A 22904-nucleotide genomic window follows, 5' to 3' on the forward strand; every position below is an offset into this window, starting at 1 on the left:
TTATGATCACGTGACAAGATGGCGTGACGCTCCGGCTGCCGCGTTGGGACAAACATCAAACCAGCGAACCCCAGCGAGCTATGGCTGCCGAACAAATTTAGCGTTTTATTTGAGTTCGTTATGCCTCCAGACTGAGGGGTAAGTGTGTTTATTTTAGTTTATTTGGACAGTTTTCAGTGGAAAAACGTAGTTTATCGCTGTTACACCACGGTTTTAGTCTGACTTCCGGTTAGCGAACAGCGCAGCCTCCACAGCAGCCGGTTAAAAATAAACCCGTCAGACAGCTTCCACTGACGGCAGTGAAACCAGAGGCGATGCGAGCCAGATCAACACACTGTGTGTGTTGTTAAAACAGTAAAAGTGGGACATTGTAGTTCGTTAGTGTCGCTGTGTGAGTTAGCAGATTAGCTTCCCGGCTAACTTCGCCGTGTGGTCAAATGCTGCATTCAAGTTACGTGGGAAAGGAAAGAGTCTCTGAAATGGTAAATATTTTTTGTGGGACTTTGTGTTGTTTTTGTAATGGATGTTTATCATTATTATTGCAAAAGACGAACACACGAAATGCTGCACTGAAGCCAGAAAGATTAAAAAAGTTAAGTTAAAGTAAAGTTCGAATGTTTGTTAGAAAGAAGTAGAATGCGGACATGTTGTGTTCAGGGCCGTCCCCTATCAGATTACTGCTTCAAACTAATTCACTCTGTGGTGTCATGGCTTGTCAGAGTAAACGACAGCACAGTAATAGTCAGTAAAAACAACATGAAAGAAGAACACACGAGACAGAAAACACAGAACTCCACACAAAGCTCATCACAAGAGTCTGCTGGTAATATAAAACAAGTCACAAAGACCAGAACATCTGTTTTCAGACTTTTTTGGTTGTCTTTGAACGTGGTGACAGAGCTGCAGCTCCTCCAGAGCCATCAGGTGTTTTGATTTTGGCTGTCACAGAGGCAGCTGATTGGCTGAATGCAGAGGTGAGCTGATGATATTCTGGAGGCTCAAATATAGTTTACTGAACGAGGAGAATGCAAAATAAAATAATGCAAATTCTCCGAGCTCAGTAAATGATATTCACCCAGTTTCCTGCAGCGACTTAAGTACATTTACTCAAGTACTGTACCACATAACAAACATGATGATCTTATAGAATATGATGCATCTCTGTGATTAAGCCCAGCAGAATATAAAGAATGAAATGCAGCATGCACATTAATGCAGCAATAATATTAAACCACAAACATCAGATAGAAAAGAAAAACACTGACAGAAACATTTAAGATAAGATAAAACTTTATTGATCCTATGCCGGGTAAATTCTCTTTACCACCGCAGAATGAAAAGAAATACAACAAAAAGAAACGCTGTGTACATTACATACAGCGAAAAAAAAACATATTGCCAATTTTACTGCACCGTGAGTACTTTTACTGTTCAGACTGAGTACATTTTGCTGATGATACTTGCATACTTTGACTTCAGTAAGTTGTTGAATACAGGACTTTTACCTGCAGTGGAGTATTTCCACACTGTGGTATTAGTACTACAGTAAAGGATCTGAATACTCAGAAGGCTGGCGTTGGTCCAGTACTCGTTATCAGGAGATACTCTGAGTTGAGGTTACCAGGAGAGAAAGTAAGATTATTACAGTCCTATTAATTGTCAGTTTAATTTTTGTGCTAGCTAGATGAGTTGTGTGTTCTTTAGTGTAATGATAAATGATTCCCTCTGCTCTGTCTGTGGTGGAACTCATGTGGAAAGTCAGATCTAAGCACATGAAAATGACATAAATCATCCTGTAACGTTCAGGCTAACGTAGGCTAACATTAACACACGGCAGGTTTGTTTGGACGCTGTCAGCAGAAATGAAATGAGAATAAACGGAGCAGTGTGTCGGCTCGTACTCGATGTGTTCTCAGGATAAATAGATGAAACGGCGTTCAGCTTCAGTAGAAGTCATGTGACAGGAAGTAGAAAGGTGACTACAGGCTGCAGGCTGGCTCTCACAGTTTCAGATCCTCTTGTAGAACATGGAGACTCGGAACATGTCTCTGCCTTCGTTTTGAAAATTGCAAAGCTTAATTTGTAAAACAGTAATAAGTAGCTCCACCCAGCTTCTCCTCTGATACCCCTTGTCTCAGCGTAGCCCCGCCCAACAGCGTGAAGTGATTGGTTCTTCCTGTTTGTGATGTATGAAACGCTGGCTGTCTGAATCTGTTTGTCAGGCTGTCATTGGTCCGCTGCACTTCCAGGATGGAAATGCTCAGTCGTGATATTAACTGCATATTTCACTCGTGATATGTCTTGTATATTTAAAAAACACCATAATAACATGTTAACAGCCTAAAGACTTGATTTTCATTGGTGGGGGTCTGGAAGTTACGTTTACGAGGTGAACATGAAGGCACCATGTACTAGGTCAGTTTTTCCCAATTTCTATAAACCGGTTTTGTTTTGGTCGTCTTTTCTCCGACGCTCCCCTGGGGCCCTGGACGCAGCACAGTGAGACCACGTGGTTGTGTTACCGTTCTCTGATTGGCTGTGGGAGCTCGGTGCTGATCAGCGGCTCTCTGCGGATCTCAGTGCAGGCAGAGAGCTCGAGGCACAGCGGGGAGTCGACTCCGTCCTCACCGGGTCTCAGCGCTCCATCGCCCGGCCAGCTAACGGCCTCCTCCCCGCTGACAGGCCCGCTGTAACGGCTCGTCATTCAGTCGGTTTTCCTCCGTTTAATATTTGTTTTTGTAACGTTTCCAGTGATGCGAAAGCGGAATAGCTCGCTGACTGCGGAGCATGACAGCGGGACCACCGGAACTCTGCTGGACAGCGACCCGGACCTGAAGCAGCGTCCCGGCGGGGAAGCAGCGGGGCCTGCAGCGGGCGGCCGGCAGGGCCCGGGAGAGGAGGGGAGCATGGGGAAACCGTTCAGGAGGTAAGACCGGGTCCGGGACAGGTGTGTCAGCACAATCAAATTAATTAAAATTAATATCTAAATAAAGTTAATTCAAAAAGAAGATGCTGGAATATGATCAAAAAATATTTTAGAAAACACTGATTAATTGAATAATTACGAATTGAAAATGAATGAAGTCTGAAAAATATTTTTGGTTAGCAAACAGCTAATTCTGGCAAAAGATTAAACAAATCTAAAAATGCTAGTCTGTGTTAAAAGGTACAAATATTTAGAACATTTTAAATCTCAAGACATTATTAAAATAATTGAAATAATAAAATGACATTCTCAGATGTCTCAAATATTCGTTGCCACAATATTAGACAAAATTTTATAATGACAAAAATTTCAAAGTATTTTCCCTGCAGCTCCGCCTGTGAAGGTTGAAGGAGTCTCTGAATCCGAATCATGATTGAACATTTCTGCATTCAAATGTCTAAAAACAAATCAACCTGTGTAAGAAATGTTTAGTTTGCATCAATGTTCAAACCAGAGAAATGTGTAATGTTATTCAAGCTAACGCTGCGTTTCACTGGTCGCCTGTCAGTGGCGTCACAGGAAACAGCAGATGATTCGTCAGAGTCTGAGACAGGAAGTGTGAAAACGTGACTAAATGTATCGTTAGATATGTTTGTAACTTTTCTGCTGTGATGATCTGCTATGCTTATCTGTTGTTTATAATGAGGACAACAGCTCCCATGATCCCGTGCTGCTTTTTTTTATTGTTCTGTTTGAGAGACCCCTGGTGGCAGAAATCACATCCTGTACCTTTAAATTTCACCAATGTGCATCGACCCACATTAAAGGCGACATCAGTCCGACTCGTCTGACTGATTTCACTGAGGCCGGTGTGCTGGTCGGACCGGAACGTGCTGATCACCCTCAGACCAACACAGTGACATCAGCATGTTACCTGTGCAGGTGTTTGTGTTGCAGATGGAATTTAATTAGACATGACCTGAGGTTACATGACATATAAGCTTATGACAGATATTTGGGAATCAGTGTCTTTGAGATGATGAAAAACAGAGTTTCTGTTGCAGAGTTTGTCCACCAGAGAGCGCTGACGGGTTCAGCTGCACACTTGAATAAAGTGTCCTGACCACTGTGGATCACTTTAAAACAAATCAAATCATTCAAATCAAAACTGACTATTCGTGGAAAAACGTTTTTATCGGCCAACATATCATTAAACTATTTTATCTATTGGTCAGCCGAGAAAAAGGTCGACTCAAAGCTCTTTAAACTGGAGCATTTCTGAGTCAGTGAGCTTTGGCTGAGCTGAGAGCTGGATTTTGTTAGCTTTCGAAAGAGCCACGCTAGCTGTTTCCCCCTGTTTCCAGTCTTCATGCTAAGCTAAGCTAACTAGCTGTTGGCTTTAGCTTCATATTTAGCATACAGACATGAGAGCGGAATCAATCTGAACATCTATTTTTCTGCATCGAGTACTTTGACTTCAGTAAAAGTTTACTTAAAGGGGCAGGTGTAGGATTTAGTGGCATCTAGTGGTGAAGTTGCAGATTACAGCCGAGTGACCGGGCCTCACCTTGCCTTGCCTTTTCAACCGTGGAGGAGAAGCAACAGTAAAAACCTGAAAGTGTCTGTGGACTCGGTGTTTGTTGTCCCCTCTGGGCTCCTGTAGAAACATGGCGGACTCATTCTGAGCTAACAGAAACACTGATTACTGTCAGGTGATTAAACACTGATGAAGATTATTTGTCCTTTTCTGCTCATTGATCCTGCTGAATCCTCCACATTTAACACTTTCACTCATATTCAAATTGTAAATAACTGCACATTGTGTTTTATTACTCCTGGTTAGTATGTTGATATTTTTGTACACTCACTGTATACTCTGACAGCAGTACAGAGTACATGTGTGTGTACGGTGTGTTCGAGTGTAGTCTGGCTCTGAGACAGAGGTCATGTGATAAACACCGTCAACAGAAAACCAGTTTCTTTTGTTTCTTTGCTCCCTGGCTCTTATTTGGGCAGTCCTGTCCCTCCTTCCTGTTCAGACGTGTCCTTCACAGACTTTAACGCTGATATCTGGTGACTCTGGAGTCCATGAAGGCAGCACCAGAGGTCAGACGACCAGACAGGAAGTGAACAAACCGTTTAATCCGCTTTACTAAACCGATTCATCCGTCAGACTCAGCAGCGTCGCTTCCTGCTTCAGCTTTGACTCACTTGTGTGTCAGCAGTTGTTTCAGCGCAGTGAAACACGTGATGGACGTCAGGACGCTAAGTTTCAGACCGACAGCCTGTCCCGCTGCCGCGCGTCCCCTCAGCTTCGCTCTTCTTCTGTCTTAATCCTCATTAGTGTTGCGTGGCAGATTACACACCAACAGAAGGTCAACCTGCACAACCAGATCAACCTGCTGACGGAGGACGCTGCTCAGTCCTCAGACGGCTGAGAGGGACGTCCAACAGCGACACGTCCACGCTCGCAGAGACAGAAAGAAGACATGTCTACATCTGAGCTCCACTCATACTGTCTGAGGTCCAATACACCGATTCTGTCCGTGAGACGCAGATGAGACGTGTAAATACTGAGAGTATACATAAAATAACACGTACAAATACCCAGAGAGACCGTCAGAACACGCAGCGATTCGATGGTTCGCACGTAAACCTCAAAGAAGAAGAAACAAAGGAGGAAAGTTTAACTCAGAGTGCGTCTTCAGCCTCCGTCACATCACAGCTGACACTGAAAAGGATTTCAGTCTGTGGTCGTTTCACAGACAGTCAGAGCAGCAGAGTCCTTGTGGTGGGGGCCGGGTGGAGCAGCAGGGTGAACAGACGCCTCGCTGATACCACTGATGCTGAACTTCCTGCTTCTTTTTATAATTATAGTAATTATTATTAATAATAATGATAAATAATGATGACACAGAGGAGAAGCAGGTAATAAATTATACGTGGTTATAAAATGTTCAGCACTAAAATGAGCTCATGTTTACCTTGAATGCAGCAGTAACTATCATCCAGTTAATAACTTCTGTTCCTCTGAGTACTTTTACTTCTGGTACTTTCTGTGTATTTAGATTCTGTTTGATTGACAGATCTGAGTCTGCTGCTGGAAACTCTCGACCTCCTTTAAACAGACGTGAGTCCAGATTTAGATATCTGTCATGTGAACGAGGAACCGACAGGAAGTGACACGTTGTTTTCAGAGTCTGTGTGTGTGTTCGGCGTCAGAGCCCAGACAGGAAGTGACCTCACTGCTGATGTGGTTCAGGTCACAGGTTCGATTCCTGATGTCACTTCGTTACCGTTCAGGAGCGACAGAAGACGTGTGTGTGTGTGTGTGTGTGTGTGTGTGTGTGTGTGTGTGTGTGTGTGTGTGTGTGTGTGTGTGTGTGTGTGTGTGTGTGTGTGTGTGTGTGTGTGTGTGGCATAAAAATCTGAAGGAGTAACAGTAACTGGTAACTAAAGCTGTCAGATGAATGTAGTGGAGTACTTGAGTAAATGTACTTAGTTACTCTCCAGCAGAAACAGGAACATGCCTGAGTATTTCCAGATCAGTTTGTCTTGTTCTTGTTTTTATGACTCATATGTTTTCCTGAATGGTTCAGCTCTGACTGTGACTCAGCACCTTTCGGTCCTGATGTTGTACTCTGTGGGGGGGTAACCAGGTTACGTCAGCACCTGTCCAGGTGTCGTGGGCTCGTTTTAGATGGTGGCACTGTTCCACCTGTTGTAGAAGATGTTCTACATCTGTCAGCTGTTGGGGGCGGTTCGTTATTATTATCGATTCTTGATCATCTGGATACGGACGCGATGCCGTCGGTGTCTGGGAACAGCTGCTGGGGGGGCCGAGGAGACGCCCTCACCCACAGAGTCTCGGTGGGTCCTCATCAGTAAACTTACCTGCAGACTGGTCTGAAACCTGAACAGTCCGCAGCAGCCTGAAAGGTGACTGGAAGAGGAGGAGAAGCAGGTCCGGACGAGCCGCGAGGCGTCACCGGGGACGGATGTCCATGGCCGTCATGACCCAACAAACTGGAAGAACTCAGGCGGAGAGCTGAATAGAACTGAATTCAGACATGAACCTTGTTGGTTTTACAGAAACTTGGCTCAGACATCATCATGCAGCCTTTAGGAGGATCTACACTACAACAAACTACAAAATACTCCAATCAGAGGCCACGCAGGACTGTATACTCATGATTTATTCTCTTCTGGACCAGGAGTTCGGTCGTCACTGTGGTACTTCTGACCGCTGGTGACGCTGCAGCGATGGACTCACCTGAGTACCCTTCAGCAGCGTGGACTGTCCCACCCGTCTGAACCAGACTGTTGATCGCCGCTGTGGGAATAACCGTGGAAATCTAACAGTAGCTCAGATACAAGGCTGCGGTGCAGAGAGTGAAACCATAAAGAACCGCTGTGGTCTGCAGTCTCTTCCAGGAGACTCACTGAGACATGTCAGTCCTGCCAGGACGCTGACGGACTCACAGACTCTATCGTGTCTGAAACTGTTCCCAAACAATAAGTCCCGGGTATCAGAACAGATGAAAGGAGGACACAGTTCAGGGACAGAAACTGACTTAAAAACACACAAAACACATCGATCGATTGGTAGAAACGTGATCGTCTGTTACAGTCAGACATTTGTTAATGACCTCAACAGATTTACTGTAGATCTGATGGCTTGAAGGGTCTGAGACATACAAACATCTGTTCAGACTTCCAACACGTATCAGTGAGGGCGATGTTGCCGCAAGTCTTTCTAAACCGAAGCCGAACCAGACCACAGGCCCAGATGGTCCAACAGCCTGTCTCCTTAAGGACTGTCCACTGAAAGAAGTTCTTGAAAGGTTGTCACGGTTCCACCTGGACACACGTGGTGTTAAAGTAAAGAAAGTTGTCAGTAATCAGTCCAGGTGCATGGAGTGAGTTCTGGACAGTCAGTTGACCCCCATAGTGGCCACCATGCCTGATCCACTCCAGGTAGCCTGTCAGAGCGTCAGTGAAGTTATACACTTCCTGTGTACGCTGTACGTATGTGTTTGAGGAGTCCGTCATCCCAGGTGTCATCAGTGTGTTTAACTTGAGTGACTGATGAGATTTAAGACTGGGACATGTGACCTGGTCTCTGGTTTTTATGTTGTTGTTTGTTGTTTTGGTGAGCAGCTGGTGGACAGAAAGAAATACAGTTTAATATAATACATGCATGTATCCTGTGCACCCCCTCTGTGCGGGACTGTCAGTTCTGGTCTCCACCTTTACTTTCCATGTGACTGATGGGGTTCAGTGTGTCCTGCAGTCCGATCACTATCACCCACCACCACCACCACCTCCACCTCTCTGCGGAGGCTTCACCTCTGTGTGACCTTGAGGTTGCAGCACAGTCTGTGACATCAGCTAATAATACTGCAGGCTCGCTGCCAGCTGCTGCTGAGCTTCCTGCAGCTGAACACACCACTGACTGACCATAGTAACGCACACACACACACACGCACTGAATGTGTGTGTGTGGGGGAGTTAATCTCCCTCCCAAGTTTCTCAACTGGAAACTGAATTCCTGTTCAGTCAGGATCAGATCTGCTTAATCACAAAGTTTATTAAAGTGTAAAGTTTGTGTAACTCTGCGTCGTGTTGCCGGTGGACCAGGACCAGACCTCCTCCGTCAGTTAATGTCACATGAGGTACGGTATATCTCTGAGGCAGTGAGCCAGCGTTTGTAGTGGAGCCTTATAGTTAATTTAAACACAAGATACTTGTGCTCAAAAAGAGGATTCATTCTCAGTGAAGAACCTTGGAGCTCTAATCTGCCTCTATACCTGCCAAAGAGCAGTGATTCCTAACACGTCTCTGGGGGTCATCAGGTGGAAACCTCCCTTCAACACTGTTTCGCCTACTTAGTCCCACTACACCTCCAGGAGGCTAGGCGGTGAACTCCGGCATCCCAGAGTCACCCCACCTAGTGCCAGTTCACACTGCTCCAACACAATCCAAACAGCACTGCCACGTTCAACTGACCCAGAGATGCTCCAGGTAGTGGCCAGTACCGATGCTACCATTTAGCTAATGCTAACCGCTAAGAAGAACAGAAGACGACAATACAGTACCGATGCTACCATTTAGCTATTGCTAATGCTAGTGCTAACCGCTAATCCGATGCTACCATTTAGCTAATGTTAAGTGCTATGATTGAATGAAGGCAGATTCCAAAGTGTTTAAAACATTCAACGATTTCAATTTCTGAACCGTTCGGCTAAGGGCAGTAGGCTGGATACTCAACAGTGACTCTTAGAATAGCATGCATTTTGTTTCGCCAAATTGTAAAACAAGCTTTTTTTGCTAAGAGAGCTCTGAAGTATTTAAAAAAATGATATTAAGGATGACCAGATGACGAGATAAACCTGTGGCATAAAAGGTAGTATCATCTGCGTAAAAATGTGCGTTAGACTTGAAAGTAGCAGAGATAATATTATTATAGTGAATAAAAACGGATCAAGAATAGACCCCTGTGGGACACCTTTCCTAATCTTAAGAGCACTTCATTTAGACCCATTGAAACTGCTGCCTGAGTTCCACCGGCTCAAAATTGTCAAGTGTTCATAGTGGACCAGGACCTGACTTCGGGATTGTCACTCACCTTGTTGCAAGTCACCAGACATGGTAACAGCACGACCTCAAGCAATTGTAGAGAAACAAAGTACTCACAGGGCCTTCCTTGCAGAAATGCACATGGATTTCACAGTAATAATACATTAACATAAGTAAACGTCCAGTCTGTAATTTAACACAACAACATGCACACTGATACATAAACATAAACCAGCTGCTCTTTTCAGACAGGCTGCCATTCCTGTACAGGCCTGTACTGTCCTGTACCCGTCCTCTACTTGTCCTCTACACGTCCTGTACCAGCATCAACACTAATGACGGATTAAGAAGTTCTCTTCTCAGAGTGTCAGCAGCAGCTTTTGAACATTTTGAATATAACTGTGATATTTGTGATGTTTGTCTGTTGTTAGAATATAAAACTGATCACATGTTTGATCAAATGTAGGCGACGCTGATCACAAGCAGCAGACGTCACACTATGCAACGTGACACAGTCCCACTTCTGGTCTAGACAGGAAGTTAAATTACAAAACAGCGAGACCAGAGGACTTCCTTATTGCTAAAAAGCACAAGATCAGCTCTCCAGACCAGGAACCCTTTAGATGTTAATGGATTTGTTTTGCTGGTGTCGAGTGTTCTGACAGAGAAAGTGACTGTTTGTTGACTCAACCGTAGAAATCAGTCCGACAGTTTTACTGCGTCACCGTCAGCTTTTACTCCGAGCTCAGATAAATGAAGACAAATCTGCAGTTTACAGCAGAAACTGACGGAAAGTGGGACTCAAACCGTCACGTAAACAGCATTTTCTGATGATCTCAACCTGAATACGCTGAGTAAACAGTCACAGTGGTATTCTGTACACGGAGGACTGAGCTCTGAGTTCATGTGCTCACAAGGTGACTTCCTTCAGGTGTTTTTACAGAGTTCATCAACTCATTGAAGTACTGATGTATTCAGACGTCGTTTTATGAACTCGTGCACATATGGATTCAGTTTACGAGGGCCGAGTACTGATCCTGGTGGGACTCCGCAGGTCCCACATGTTAACGTGTCCTGTCTGTTGTACAGGCTCTTTGTCTGTTCAGGTAGAGTAGTGAGTCCAACTACATGAACAGAAAATGAACAAGTAACTGCTGAAAACTGATGGTTCACAATAACTTTTCCATTTAAAGCAACAAAAACAGAAGATATTTTTCCATTTCTGCAATTAGATCCTCCTTAATCCTCCACACTGGCCTCCACATTTTACTTGAGTATTTCTAAGTTATGGTACTTTCTGCTTCTTCTCAACTACAGTACTTTTTACTTTGCTACATTTGATTTAGTTACAGTTACTTTACAAACTGAGATTCAGCTTTAAAAACACAAGAAGCTTCTAAAGTTCAGATTTTCTCTCCCGTCAATCATCTGACGACCCCTCAGGTTGATCTGGTGACCCTTTGGAGGGGCTTGACCTTGGATCAGTCACAGGAGACGTTTTACTGCACAGACAGTACTTTTACTGCATGAAGCTGACAGTACTACAGTACTTTTTGCACCTTCATGCGTCCTGATACCAGCAGCCGTGTTGTTCTGTGCTGCTCGTCAGGTTTCAGACTCTCTGCGTTGAATAATGGAGGATCCGGCGGCAGCGGGGTCGTCGGCTCAGCTTACACTCACACACTCGCTGAGCTCAGACGGCTTCTGTCCAAACAGACGGCTGAAGCTCGTCCAGAATGTGACCAATCAAACCTGAGCGCGCTGAAGCTGCAGCGCGTCACAGCTTCATGTTTGTGTGGATCAAATCATCATTTCTGCGTCATAAATGAACCAGAATCTGATCGATTGATCGCTCAGAATGATTGATCAGAGGCCTCGCCGGGCTCCGGCACTGATCTGCATCTCGTGTCTCTTCAGGTTGGGTCTGGTGGGGAAGCTGAAGAGGATCATGTTGTGGCTGCTGGTCGTCTACGTCTCCATCCCCTTCATCATCAAGCTCTGTCCGTCCATCCAGGCCAAACTCGTCTTCCTCAACTTCGGTGAGCGTTTGAGCAAACACACAAACGAAACTTTCCTCCTGAAATCTGCATCCTGATCTAAAGCTCTGACACCATTAGCATCGAGGTTTGCACTGTTGCTAAGACTAAACAAACATTTTACAAACCAATCAATCGATCGATCGATCGATCAATGGAGAAACCTCGACCAGCTCCGACAGGAAAATCCTGCTTTTTCCTACTGTGTGTGTGTGTGTGTGTGTGTGTGTGTGTGTGTGTGTCAGCAGGGTCAAAGGTCAGACGGACTAATAAAGACAAGTGAAACTTGAAGCCTGTGTGATTGGACAGGGACACAGTGATTGACAGCTGCTGTAACAGGAGATGAGATGTGACAGAAGTGTGTCAGTCAGTCGTCATGTGACCTGTCATGTGACCCCCTCCCCCCACAGTGAGGATGCCCTACTTCATTGACCTGAAGAGACCTCTGGACCAGGGCTTGAACCACACACACAACTTCTACCTGGAGCCCGAGACCGGACTGAAGATTGGAGTCTGGTAACACACACACACACACACACACACACACACAGTGGAAACTATGACTGAAAACACTGAAACATCATCAATAGATGATCAAGTACAAAGTACCTCAAACAGCAAGCGAATGTCAGTGAGACTTGTGAACCTGACACCTGTGTGGGCTGCAGCAGGTGCACCATGGGTGTCCCACATGACTCAGCTGTGTGTGTGTGTGTGTGTGTGTGTGTGTGTGTTTCAGGCACACAGTTCCTGCTCAGATGTGGAGGGAAGCTCAGGGGAAACAAGGCGACTGGTACAACTCCATGATCCGCTCCTCCCACTCTGTCATCCTCTATCTCCATGGAAACGCAGGGACCAGGTGACATGCGCGCGCGCGCACACACACACACACAGCTCTGTCAGTGTCATGTGTGAATGTGTTTGACCTTTGACCTGTTTGATAAACATGTTGTCTCTCTGCAGAGGAGGAGACCACAGAGTTCAGCTGTACAAGGTAACACAAAGTACTAACCAAGAACATTTACTCAAGTACTGTACAAGTACCTCACATTTGTACAAATATAGTACTTGTGTAGGTGAATACTGAACTTGTATTTTGTACTCATACCAACAGTAAAAGTACTCGTTCTGCAGAGTGGATCTTTTCACACTCACATATGATGGTAATGGATTCTAATTAGTGATGCGTTCAAATGTTTGTCCCGGTACTGTTGCTGCTGGTGAAGGTGGAGTTCATGGTAGCTACCACCAGAGGGCAGAAGACTGAACTCTTCTCTGTCTTCCTTCAGGTCCTCAGTTCATTAGGCTACCATGTGGTCACGTTTGATTACAGAGGTGAGAGAACGACTCAGTCAATCAATCAATCAATCAATCAATCAGTCAATCATTGCAATCAACAAATTAATCAAGTTTAATCAGCAAAGCTGTCACCTTTAATACTGTCAGTACAACTCTGTGTGTGTGTGTGTGTGTGTGTGTGTGTGTGTGTGTGTAGGCTGGGGGGACTCCGACGGCTCTCCATCAGAGGGGGGGATGACATCAGACGCTCTCTTCATCTACGATTGGCTGAAACAGCGGCTGGACAACAAAACGCCACTTTACATCTGGGGACACTCTCTGGGGACAGGGTAACACACTCACACTCACACACACACACAAATAAATACACACACTCAGATCAGCAGCAGTGAAGTTATGATTGAAGATGATGATGATGATGATGATGATGATGATGATTAAATCTGATCATTTTGATTTTCAGAGTTGCCACCAACCTGGTCAGACGGCTGTGTGACAGAGGTAACACACACACACACACACACACACACACACAGAGCAGGTGTGATGAATCTTGTCATCAGTGGACGTTAATATTGATTATTGTGTTTTCAGGAAGTCCTCCAGACGCTCTGATCCTCGAGTCTCCCTTCACAAACATCAGAGAGGAGGCCAAGAGCCACCCCTTCTCCATGGTAACACACACACACTCACACACACACACACACAAACAGCAGGTGTAGGTGTGTGTTTGGTTCTCAGTGTGTGTGTATTTCAGGTGTACAGATACCTGCCGGGCTTTGATTGGTTCTTCCTGGACGCCATCACGGCCAACAACATTCGCTTCGCCAGTGATGAGAAGTACGTGACCTCCAGCTTCCTGTTTGCAGCAGCAGTGACCTTTGACCTCAACAAAGATATTAAAACTGGAACTTTTTTAAGTCTTCAGGAACCTTTTCAGAAACTTTTCTGATCATCATTATTTATTTTTAGACGTGCAGAGGCAGCGTCTGAGGCTGTTACTTTATAAAGACTCTGCAGTCATTCATACGTATGAGTCCCTGAATGCAGCATTAACTGTGAACCTGTCTGTGTTCAGTGTGAATCACATCAGCTGTCCCGTGCTGATCCTCCACGCTGAGGACGACAGCGTGGTTCCGTTCCACCTGGGCAAAAAGGTAAAGACACGGACACATAAAGACGTTTTTCTGGAAGAATCAGTGTGTGTTTGCTCTGTTCAGAGATAAAAACAAATCAGGACTAACCTCCTCCTCCTCCTCCTCCTCCTCTTCCTCCTGCAGCTGTACCACATGGCCTCCCAGTCGAAGAGCCTCAGCGGTCACAAAGTCCAGTTTGTTCCTTTCCCCTCCTCGCTGGCCTACAAGCACAAGTTCATCTACAGGAGCCCAGAGCTGCCAAACATCCTCAGGTACCAGCAACAAAACCTCCATCATCACCATCACCATCACCATCACCATCATCACCACCATCACCATCACCATCATCACCACCACCATCATCACCATCATCATCACCATCACCATCATCACCACCACCATCATCACCACCATCATCATCATTTGGGATAAATTGAAACTAGCACTCGGCTCAGAGGAGCTGTCTCAGAGTTGCGTCGTCCTCTGAGCGACCTGTCAGGTGGAAAAAACAACATAAATCAGATATAAAGTAAAAAAACAGAAAGTGGGCGAGGGGCTTCCCTCCGTTAAGATCGATGTAAATCCTGCAGATTCAAAGACGGTGCAGGACTGATGGCTGAGCATCAGATCCCACCTGACGCTCGTGTTGTTTGTGAGAAGTTTATATTGTTTGGAGCTGCCGATGTACAGAACTGAAGTCTCATCAGGTAACTTTCACTGCGTCTCGTTACCGAACAGGAAACGACCGTCGAGCAATCGCTGCGTTTACACTCATTAACTCGTAGAAGACAGAAAGAAGTGGCCCTTTCAGAATAATCTAGATTATATTATTGGATTATCAGATAAATGTGGTGCAGCAGAAATGAGTTTAAAGCAGGAGAAAGTGGAAACACTGAAGGTGCAGATTTCCTCCCTCACACACACACACACACACACACACACACACACACACACACACACACACACCTGCTGACTGAATGAATCCACCTGAGACCTTCAGTCTGGTTTCCTGAAGATGACACTAACTTTCCTCTTTGTTGTGATTTTTGTTGCAGTGATTTCTTTGGCTCAGCTCACCAACAGATGGATGATTCAGCCTGAACACACACACACACGCACACACACACACACACACACACTCACACACACACACACACACACACGCACACACACACACACACACACCCCTCTCTCTGGTTGGAATGAACATTCTCGCATGAACTGAACACAAACACATCATTCCTTTTCTTTCCGCATTCCTCCCACACTGACACTGGCGTCACTGCGTCGCCACGGAGACCGCCGCCACCCAGACGAAGTGTTTGTAGGTACAGTAGAGCGAAGAGGAAGACGACGATCAAACCAAACTGGAGAACGAACAGACGGATGTGACAGAAGCGAGCGATCTGTTTTTACTTTTTAATATTTCGATTCTTTACGATCTGTGTGATTTGTGTTTGTTTCTGTTGCCGCGGTTACTCAGTGGATCACGTCTTCTGCCCGGAGGGTTTCGGGATCCAGTTTGTTTTAAAAAATGTCTTCTCCATCTGAAGGCCTGTTATGACTTGAATTATGAATTAAATATTTCTTGTTTTATGTCGCTGTGGTTTTGGTTTTTGGTGGTGTTGCCGTCTTACTGCCCATTTTACAAACACAAACGCCGCGTCTGAGACAGCAAGTAAGAGTCTAAAGCGTTATGTAGATAAAAGATGACATCATCGGCGAACAAGTGGAACAAAAGCTTCTTTTCAGACACGAGTGTAGATACAGAACTTCATGAAGCGTTTCAGTCGAGCCAGGCTGACTTTCATGTTCCGTAAACATTGATTCTGAACGGACTACGTTACCCAGAATTCACCTGTTACATCAAACTCAGGCCTTTTTGTCACGTTCATGTCCTGTCGAATTTACCACCACTTTCAGTTTTCGACTTGTAAATTTCGTTCACGTCAACATCCAAGTCATAATTCTGAAAAGGAAACAGACTTTTCCAAAAAGTTTTCCACGTCTATCAGACACTTTGCAAGATAAACGTGTGCTACACCGATTATGATGCTAAATGTCAATTAAACCCAAATTTTATGGACAATGAGAATTTTTCAACTGCCACCTTTAATCCCACATGACATGAACGCAGCATTTACGCCTTCAGCTGCATGAATGAAGCTATAAAGTGCAGAACAAAATCAAAAAGACGAGCACAGTAATCCCAAATCACAACAAAAAGAAGTCTTCATCTGAAAGTCAAGGGAATAAAATAAACGGTAAATGTACAACAAGTCAAAGTTCTTCACTTTCACTGTTTTCCATTGACTTCTACCAAGTGAATGGAATTGAGCCGTCGCCTGTAACAGCATAAAATGTCCTACAAACGTTACCTGTTTGACTGCGTGGTTAACTGTTCTCGTTTGTTTGAAAGTATAAAAATAATTTGTCACGACAGCGACGCTTTGTGGCGTCTAACGTCTGAATCCGCCTGCGCAGAGGTTAAGATGATGTTTGTAGCTGAAGACAATCTGTTGCTAAGCGAAATAATTTATTTTCAATAAAAGCTATGAGATTATTGGAGTCTGCTTTAGCAGTCTAGGCTAGCAGCTGTTCAGATCATCAGTTAGCATTAGCTGTGGCTAATGTGATTAAAGGTCCAGGTTAGGCTTTAAATTATATAAAAGTACAAAGAGTCTGTTGACTGGTCAGATACTTAAGCTGCCATCAAATAAGTCAAGTGCACAAAATGCTGAAAGCAGAATTCGTTAATTAGCTCGGATGTTAGCATCCTCTGGGCTTAAAGACTTCTGCACTGACAAAGCACCTGAATGTTGTTCAAAAAACAGAATGATGTATAAATCAGATGTGAACGTGAAGATCGGATAGAATCTTAAAAGGTGTTTAAACCATCACAAGGTTGTTTTTCCGTTTTCTTTTCTTAATTTTCTTGATGAAGCTGAACTCAGAGCTTTTAGTAAACTGTGAAGACTTCCTTCATGTTAGCCGTAGCTGTTTTGATTGCTAGCACGTAGCTGCTGGCTAACTTTCTGACGGTTAAAGAGGACAGACTGGTACGACCGAGGGAGACAAAGAACTGACCTAAGTTCCAGTTTTTGGGTGTTCTGTGGTGGATCAGGACTCAAACAGCGGTTCATTGGACGATGAGATCTTCACGCCTGATGGTTGACTCTGAGCGTACAGGGAGATGGTCCGGTTGCTGGAGAACTTTCCAGAGGCAGCGATGTTGCGGATCACCATCTTGGTCAGGAAACAGGAAACACTGTTCAGGAAAGTGTCCCGGGTTAACAAAACATCTGCTTCTTTGATAAAAAGCTACAAGAACTCCCGTGGAGAGTGTCACCAACACTGTGAAGAGCAGCTGAGGCTCATGGGTAATGTAGGATATGGAACTGTTGACCAAACTTAAAACACTGATTTCTCAAAAACAAAAATGATTCAAAGTGGTTGGAATATATTTCTTGTGATGGTCACATGATCTGTAGCATCCAAAACCTCAAGCTGACGCGTTTCTTATTCAGCTCACAGAGACTCTCAGAGATGAAACAGAAAGTTTGAGTTAAAAACATCATGAAACGTAAAATAACTTTGAGTTTGACATGAACAGCAGCCTCCTGACTCCACCTGTCACCTGACTTCCTCCTGTGCTCCCTCTATCATTACTGCCACCACTAGAGGTCGCTGCCTGCTTCCAGTCTTTGTGCTAAGCTAAACAGCTATTTCTGTAGTGAATACACAGCTCGATGGTGCCACCAGGCACGCAGAACGTAAACACACACACCCCCGCTCTGAATCTGATTCACAGCCAGTTTCTGCAGACACTCGTAGAACTTGGCGGCGTTGTACCTGCAGCAGATACAGCACAGGTAAACAGGAAGTGATGTCACACTTCAGTGAAGAGAGTATCCTGTATCCTGGTAGAAAAGCAGCCAAAACATCATTTTGAATAAAACTTGACTAAAACGATATAAAGTCATAATGGGCCATTATTTTGAAGCTTTCTGACGCTTTCTGTTCTGTAATAGTTATTCTTTATACGTTTTTTGACTCACATTTTTGATTATAATGAACTGAACATCTTTCTACTGGAGCTTTGGGAAACTGACGGGCGTTTTTCACCTTTTCTGACATTTTATGGATCAAAGAATTCACTGAACAGAAAATAATCATCAGATGGATCCATGAAGACAGAATCGTTAAGTTTCTGAACTACAGAGTCTGGAGACGGAGGAACAAACAATATCAACGTGTCTTTGAATGCACCACTGAGAGGAGTTCCTCCTAAATGCATCACCACATTAAGAGTCATCAGGTTGTTCCTCACTCCACCACTGAGAGGCGCCAAAGCTGCACATTCACATGGTAACAGAACATCAGAGTCACTGACAACAGATGATGATGAGGAGGAGGAGGAGGAGGAGGAGGAGGAGCACCTGCCAGGCGACCCACAAACACTTACTCTTGCATGTTCCTCTGATCTATAAATATTCATGAAATGATCTTTAAAAAGAATCAAACAGATTCTACAAGAAATCAAATAATGGTGGCTGCTCAGCTGCACTGGACAACAATAAAGCAGCAAATATCCAAAGTTCCACATGATGTGCTTTAATCTGTAATCACGGAAATATTTAAACTGTTAGATATTTGAATGAAGTTTGGTTCACGCTCTCATCTTCCGATACAAAATACTTGATCCTGCATGGAGAAGGTCAAGTCAGACTAAACTTGATTTAAACCTCAACATATATTAAACTGCGAGGTGACTGAACACAGACAGCTCTGTCCTAATAAGACAGACAAACTACAAACCAAACTCCAGTCAAAAATATGACGATTTAATGTTGCCTTCATGATCAGTAAGTGCATGCAGGAAGTGAGGAAACAGTGTTTAGATACTTTTGAGATGTGATATGAATAATAAACCAAACATATCTGTATTTGCATCAAATCACCAGTTTAATAACTGGTCGGCTTTGCTGCAGGAGCTTTCTACTGCATGAACAAAGTCTTGTCTTTCTTCGTGGATTAAGAATCGTTCTTAGGTTCAATGTTTGCCGAACTCACGTCTGTCTCACCGACAGGTGTCAGGATAATTACTGAAACTTAAAAACGACACGTTTCTCAATGGAGTTCAGTAGTTGAGTCCCTGTCATAAACCAGCCTGCTCCTACCTTGGGGTCTTTCTCGTTAGTGTACTGCTGGGTGCGGATCCAGCGGGCCACAAGCTGGTCCCGGACCGTGTGGGCCAGGGCGAAGTAGTAGTCCAGAGTTGCTACGTTCCGGTCCTTCACCAGCCTGAAGTGGAGGGGTCCGTTAAAACTCCGCTTGGTCTCCAGCACAACTTCGAGCCCCGGACACCGATCTGTTTCCGCCAAAAAGCAACGGGGGGGGGCTGATGATGAGGATGATCCTGCAGCTTCTGAGCTCCAGCTGATCAGATCAACAGTTAGTCCAGTAAGTCAAAGATATTTATCTGCATCGTATTTCAGCTCGGAACAAGGATGGCGGCCGGAAGTGACAAATGTTCCTCCTCAAACACAACAACAACATTGAATTAAATATTTCTCTCCAATATATTACACTTCCAACCAGAATGATGCCTTAATGTGTGGCTTTGCGTCACAGTGTGAAAAATAGATAACGTTAAGCTGTGAATACAGAAACGTACTGTTATTGATGTGCAGTTAATCTCACCCTCTCATAAAGACAGTAGAGGTGAACCTGTTCGTCCAGTCTGCTTCAAAAGCTTCAATCTCGAAATGAAAAGTGCAGCGCGGCCAAGTCACTGAAATCAGGAGGCACAATTTCCTGTGGGTACACACTGGAGAAATCAGTCTTTTCTCGACAGCTGGAAGTAGAGAACAGAAACTATAATTAGTCTCTCCTGAGTCCAGCAGAAGGGTCTCGGTCTCCGGGGAAAGTTCCCAAGAAAGGTGTGGTGAAATGCAAGAACACACTGCCGCTGGAATCCAGCACAGAGACGGTGTTTAATGTTTGAGAGAGTGACTCATCTTCACAACAAACTGTCTTTGACTGCCTGCGTCCTGACGTCACAGGCAGAGCGTAAACCACTCGGCTCGCATTTCCGGCTTTCAGAATAAAACGCTTCCACCCAACAGAAGGGAGCTTTTTCTTGCGGGCTCGTCCAGAAGGTGTTTCTCGAGCTCAGGTGAGTCGAGCCGCTATAGGCCGCTTCCTGTTGCTGCAGGTGACTTTCGTGTGTTGTTTAATGTGTTCTTTGTGCGGTCAAACCTGCGGCTTCAGTTCTGTTTCAGACAGTTGTGTTGAAGTTGAAAACGTGTCTTCTCTCTGTCTGCCTGAACCAGCCTGATCCTCCCGCACGTGAACCCAGTCCACCTTCAACAGGTGTGGACCAGCAGGTAAAAACCCTCTGTGAACCGATTTGCCTCTAGACCAGCAGAATCTGACAGTGATGTCCCCTGCCGAGCAGCTGGTTCTATTGGTTCTACTGGTTTGACTGGTTCTACTGGTTGACTGGTTCTGCTGGTTTGACTGGGAGTCCAGCAGCTGCTCGGAGCTTCACTTTGTTTGTTTCAGTTTCTTTATTTTAACCAAATAAATCAGAAACCTGGAGGACCATTTTACTACAAAATAAAAGCCCCATTCAGTCGAAAACTGCTCAGACATCATTAATCGATGTCACATCTGAACAGCAACAAAGTATTTTTACTCAAGTACTGTAGTTTAGCATAAACTCTGGGAACTTAACATGAGTATTTGCATTTTATGCTACTTCATACTTCTCCACGACATCTCAGATCAATTATTGTACTTTTTACTCCATTACATTTGTCTGACAGCTTTAGTTACAGTTACTTTAAGATTACTTCCTGTCCGGTGAAAAGCTCGTATCTCCAGGTGAACTGAAGCATGAAGTGATCTACAAGTACTTCTTATAGAATATGATGTGTTGCTGTCGTTTAAATGAACTCAACCTTTTCACAGAAACAGAGAAAAGCATCAAACTGTCACATTAGAAAAACTGATCTGTCGTGACTCTGGTTCTGGTTCAGGTGTTCCGGCAGGATGTCGACCACGACGCAGAAGCACCGGCACTTTGTCGGCGAGCCGATGGGAGACAAACCGGTGACGGCTCTGTCGGGGATCGGAGAGGTTCTGGGGAGGGCGCTGCAGCAGCAGGGCTTCGACAAGGTGAGAAAACACACTTTAACTTCACTTTAGTGCTTGAGCCGCTGCAGCGCCCCCTACAGGCTGCAGTCACTGTTTGACTCCAGCCACAGACCTCACTGCGCAGCTCATTGTTGCTGTTTACTGGATTCTACCTGGCATCCAGGTAGCTCACCTGGCGGGCCCAGCGGCTCAGTTCCATTCCAGTCTGTGGCCCTTTGCTGCTCGTCATCCACTCTGTCCTCTGTGTCAACAAATCTGGTTTCATCAAATATGATCTGAATCCAGACTTCTACTAGTTATTTTTATTATCAGTTGCAGATTTTCAGATTGTTTAAATCAGCTGTTTTAAAAAAGAAAACAGTCAAACATCCACTGTGTGTCCAGTGTGTATTTGTGTCATGTGTTTCATGTGTTTCGTGTGTTTCAGGCCTACGTGGTTCTGGGTCAGTTCCTGCTGCTGAAGAAAGACACTGAGATGTTCGCTGAGTGGCTCAAAGACGCCTGCGGAGCGAAGTCCCATCAGGCCGAATCCTGCGCCCTGTGTCTGAAGGAGTGGTGTGAGGCCTTCCTCTGAGACTCCGCCTCTTCACCGGAAACTCCACCCCTTCATCTGAGACTCCACCTCTTCACACTAGACTCCGCCTCTTCCTGTTCCTCCCTGGCTGGCTCACTTCCTGCCTCTTCAGACCTGTTAAAGCGTCTCTGCTGCTGCTGATGTAAAATGTTTTCGGGGAATCTTCAGCCTCTTCCTGCGGGCGGCTGTGATGTCACAGCGATCTGTCAGGTGTCTGTTTACCTGTTTTACAATCTTGTTTCATTGGGGAAAGTTTACATGAATAAAAGCTTTATGTCCAAACTGTCTGTTAGCGTCTGAATGTAAACAACTGAATATAAATAACGAGCTCAGTTTGTTTCTGTATGTTTTCACTCTGTCAAACCTTCATTTGGAAAAGTTAAAAAAAAAAAGTTATCCTGGTAAAAAAAAACGGGAGAAACTTTGGGAGGAGCAACTGTACAAAATGCTAACCTTAGCATGTTAGCATACAACGTTAGCATGTAAACACTGGTCATTAGCTTTGGAGGTATCCTGTCATGAAGTCCTGACCTGTTGGTGGCGCTGAAAACTCCACGAGTGTAAGAACCTGAAGTTACGTGAGTCGGTCCAGAATCAAGATGGCCGCTGTAGGAAACAATAATGAACCTTCATTCGGGTTCACGATTGATGAAATATTAGCACAAGCTTCAGTAACTGCTAAAACCAACTTTCTTCACCAGTGGGGAGAATGACTCTTTACTGCCCCACGAAGGCAGAACACAGTAACTACAAATCTGGTTAAAAATGTAGCTGCGACCTGACTCCGACTTCTCAACGTGTTTTAATATGTAGAAAATTCTGATGATGGAAAAATGTCGAATTAATGTGAACAACTTTTAAATTTAGAGAAACACCACTGTGGGCATCAGACGCTACAGTCACAATTACTGCTACAGCAACTGAAAGCTAGCTGGGGAGCTAGCCACGGCTAGCTTCAGCTAATAACTTATGACTCAGCTTATAACGAATTCTAGCTGATTTTTCCCCATTACTATAAAATATATAAATAAATATAACAGACAAATAAGTTATGATGTGTTAGTGTCGATTAAAGTACGCAGCAGTACATAAAGTCATTAAAATGAGCTCAATCTTTTAACTGCATGGTACATTCTGATGCCGATACTTTTGTACTTCTACTAAATAAAACTCAACATGCAGTACTTGTATCA

General features: G+C 44.6%; 3 protein-coding genes across 8 annotated transcripts; 2 read left to right on the top strand and 1 right to left on the bottom strand.

The window, feature by feature from the left end:
* Window position 1: 1 nt before the first annotated feature.
* On the top strand, window positions 2–15572 carry abhd12 (abhydrolase domain containing 12, lysophospholipase). Of its 3 annotated transcripts, XM_041946951.1 has the most exons (14): window positions 3–138; window positions 2752–2926; window positions 11423–11544; window positions 11952–12057; window positions 12281–12400; window positions 12505–12535; window positions 12831–12876; window positions 13037–13169; window positions 13304–13341; window positions 13435–13514; window positions 13598–13680; window positions 13919–13997; window positions 14121–14248; window positions 15032–15572. In XM_041946951.1, exons 2-14 carry the CDS (start codon window positions 2754–2756, stop codon window positions 15075–15077), a joined length of 1185 nt encoding a protein of 394 aa, XP_041802885.1. In that variant the 5' UTR covers window positions 3–138; window positions 2752–2753; the 3' UTR covers window positions 15078–15572. The 3 variants fall into 3 exon arrangements, with proteins under 3 accessions (XP_041802883.1, XP_041802885.1, XP_041802884.1); XM_041946949.1 differs by lacking the exon at window positions 15032–15572 and having other exon boundaries at window positions 2–138; window positions 14121–14827; XM_041946950.1 differs by lacking the exons at window positions 3–138; window positions 15032–15572 and adding an exon at window positions 297–482 and having other exon boundaries at window positions 14121–14828.
* LOC121613535 (glycogen phosphorylase, liver form-like) lies at window positions 14101–20282 on the bottom strand. 4 transcript variants are annotated; one of them, XR_006007200.1, is made up of 4 exons: window positions 19680–20282; window positions 19157–19415; window positions 17064–17244; window positions 14101–14468 (listed from the first exon to the last, which is right to left on the bottom strand). XR_006007200.1 is itself a non-coding variant. In XM_041946970.1 (4 exons), exons 1-3 carry the CDS (start codon window positions 19685–19687, stop codon window positions 17097–17099), a joined length of 393 nt encoding a protein of 130 aa, XP_041802904.1. In that variant the 5' UTR covers window positions 19688–20282; the 3' UTR covers window positions 14101–14468; window positions 17064–17096. The 4 variants fall into 4 exon arrangements, 1 of the variants encoding a protein (XP_041802904.1); XR_006007201.1 differs by having other exon boundaries at window positions 17064–17222; window positions 19157–19515; XR_006007202.1 differs by having other exon boundaries at window positions 17064–17222; window positions 19654–20282.
* On the top strand, window positions 20050–21993 carry LOC121613538 (barrier-to-autointegration factor-like protein). Its single transcript, XM_041946973.1, has 4 exons — window positions 20050–20154; window positions 20312–20365; window positions 21020–21158; window positions 21565–21993. Exons 3-4 carry the CDS (start codon window positions 21033–21035, stop codon window positions 21709–21711), a joined length of 273 nt encoding a protein of 90 aa, XP_041802907.1. The 5' UTR covers window positions 20050–20154; window positions 20312–20365; window positions 21020–21032; the 3' UTR covers window positions 21712–21993.
* The last annotated feature ends 911 nt before the right edge of the window (window positions 21994–22904 follow it).

The sequence above is a fragment of the Chelmon rostratus genome, chromosome 11 (genome assembly GCF_017976325.1).
Source record: "Chelmon rostratus isolate fCheRos1 chromosome 11, fCheRos1.pri, whole genome shotgun sequence".
Classification (NCBI taxonomy): Eukaryota; Metazoa; Chordata; class Actinopteri; order Chaetodontiformes; family Chaetodontidae; genus Chelmon; species Chelmon rostratus.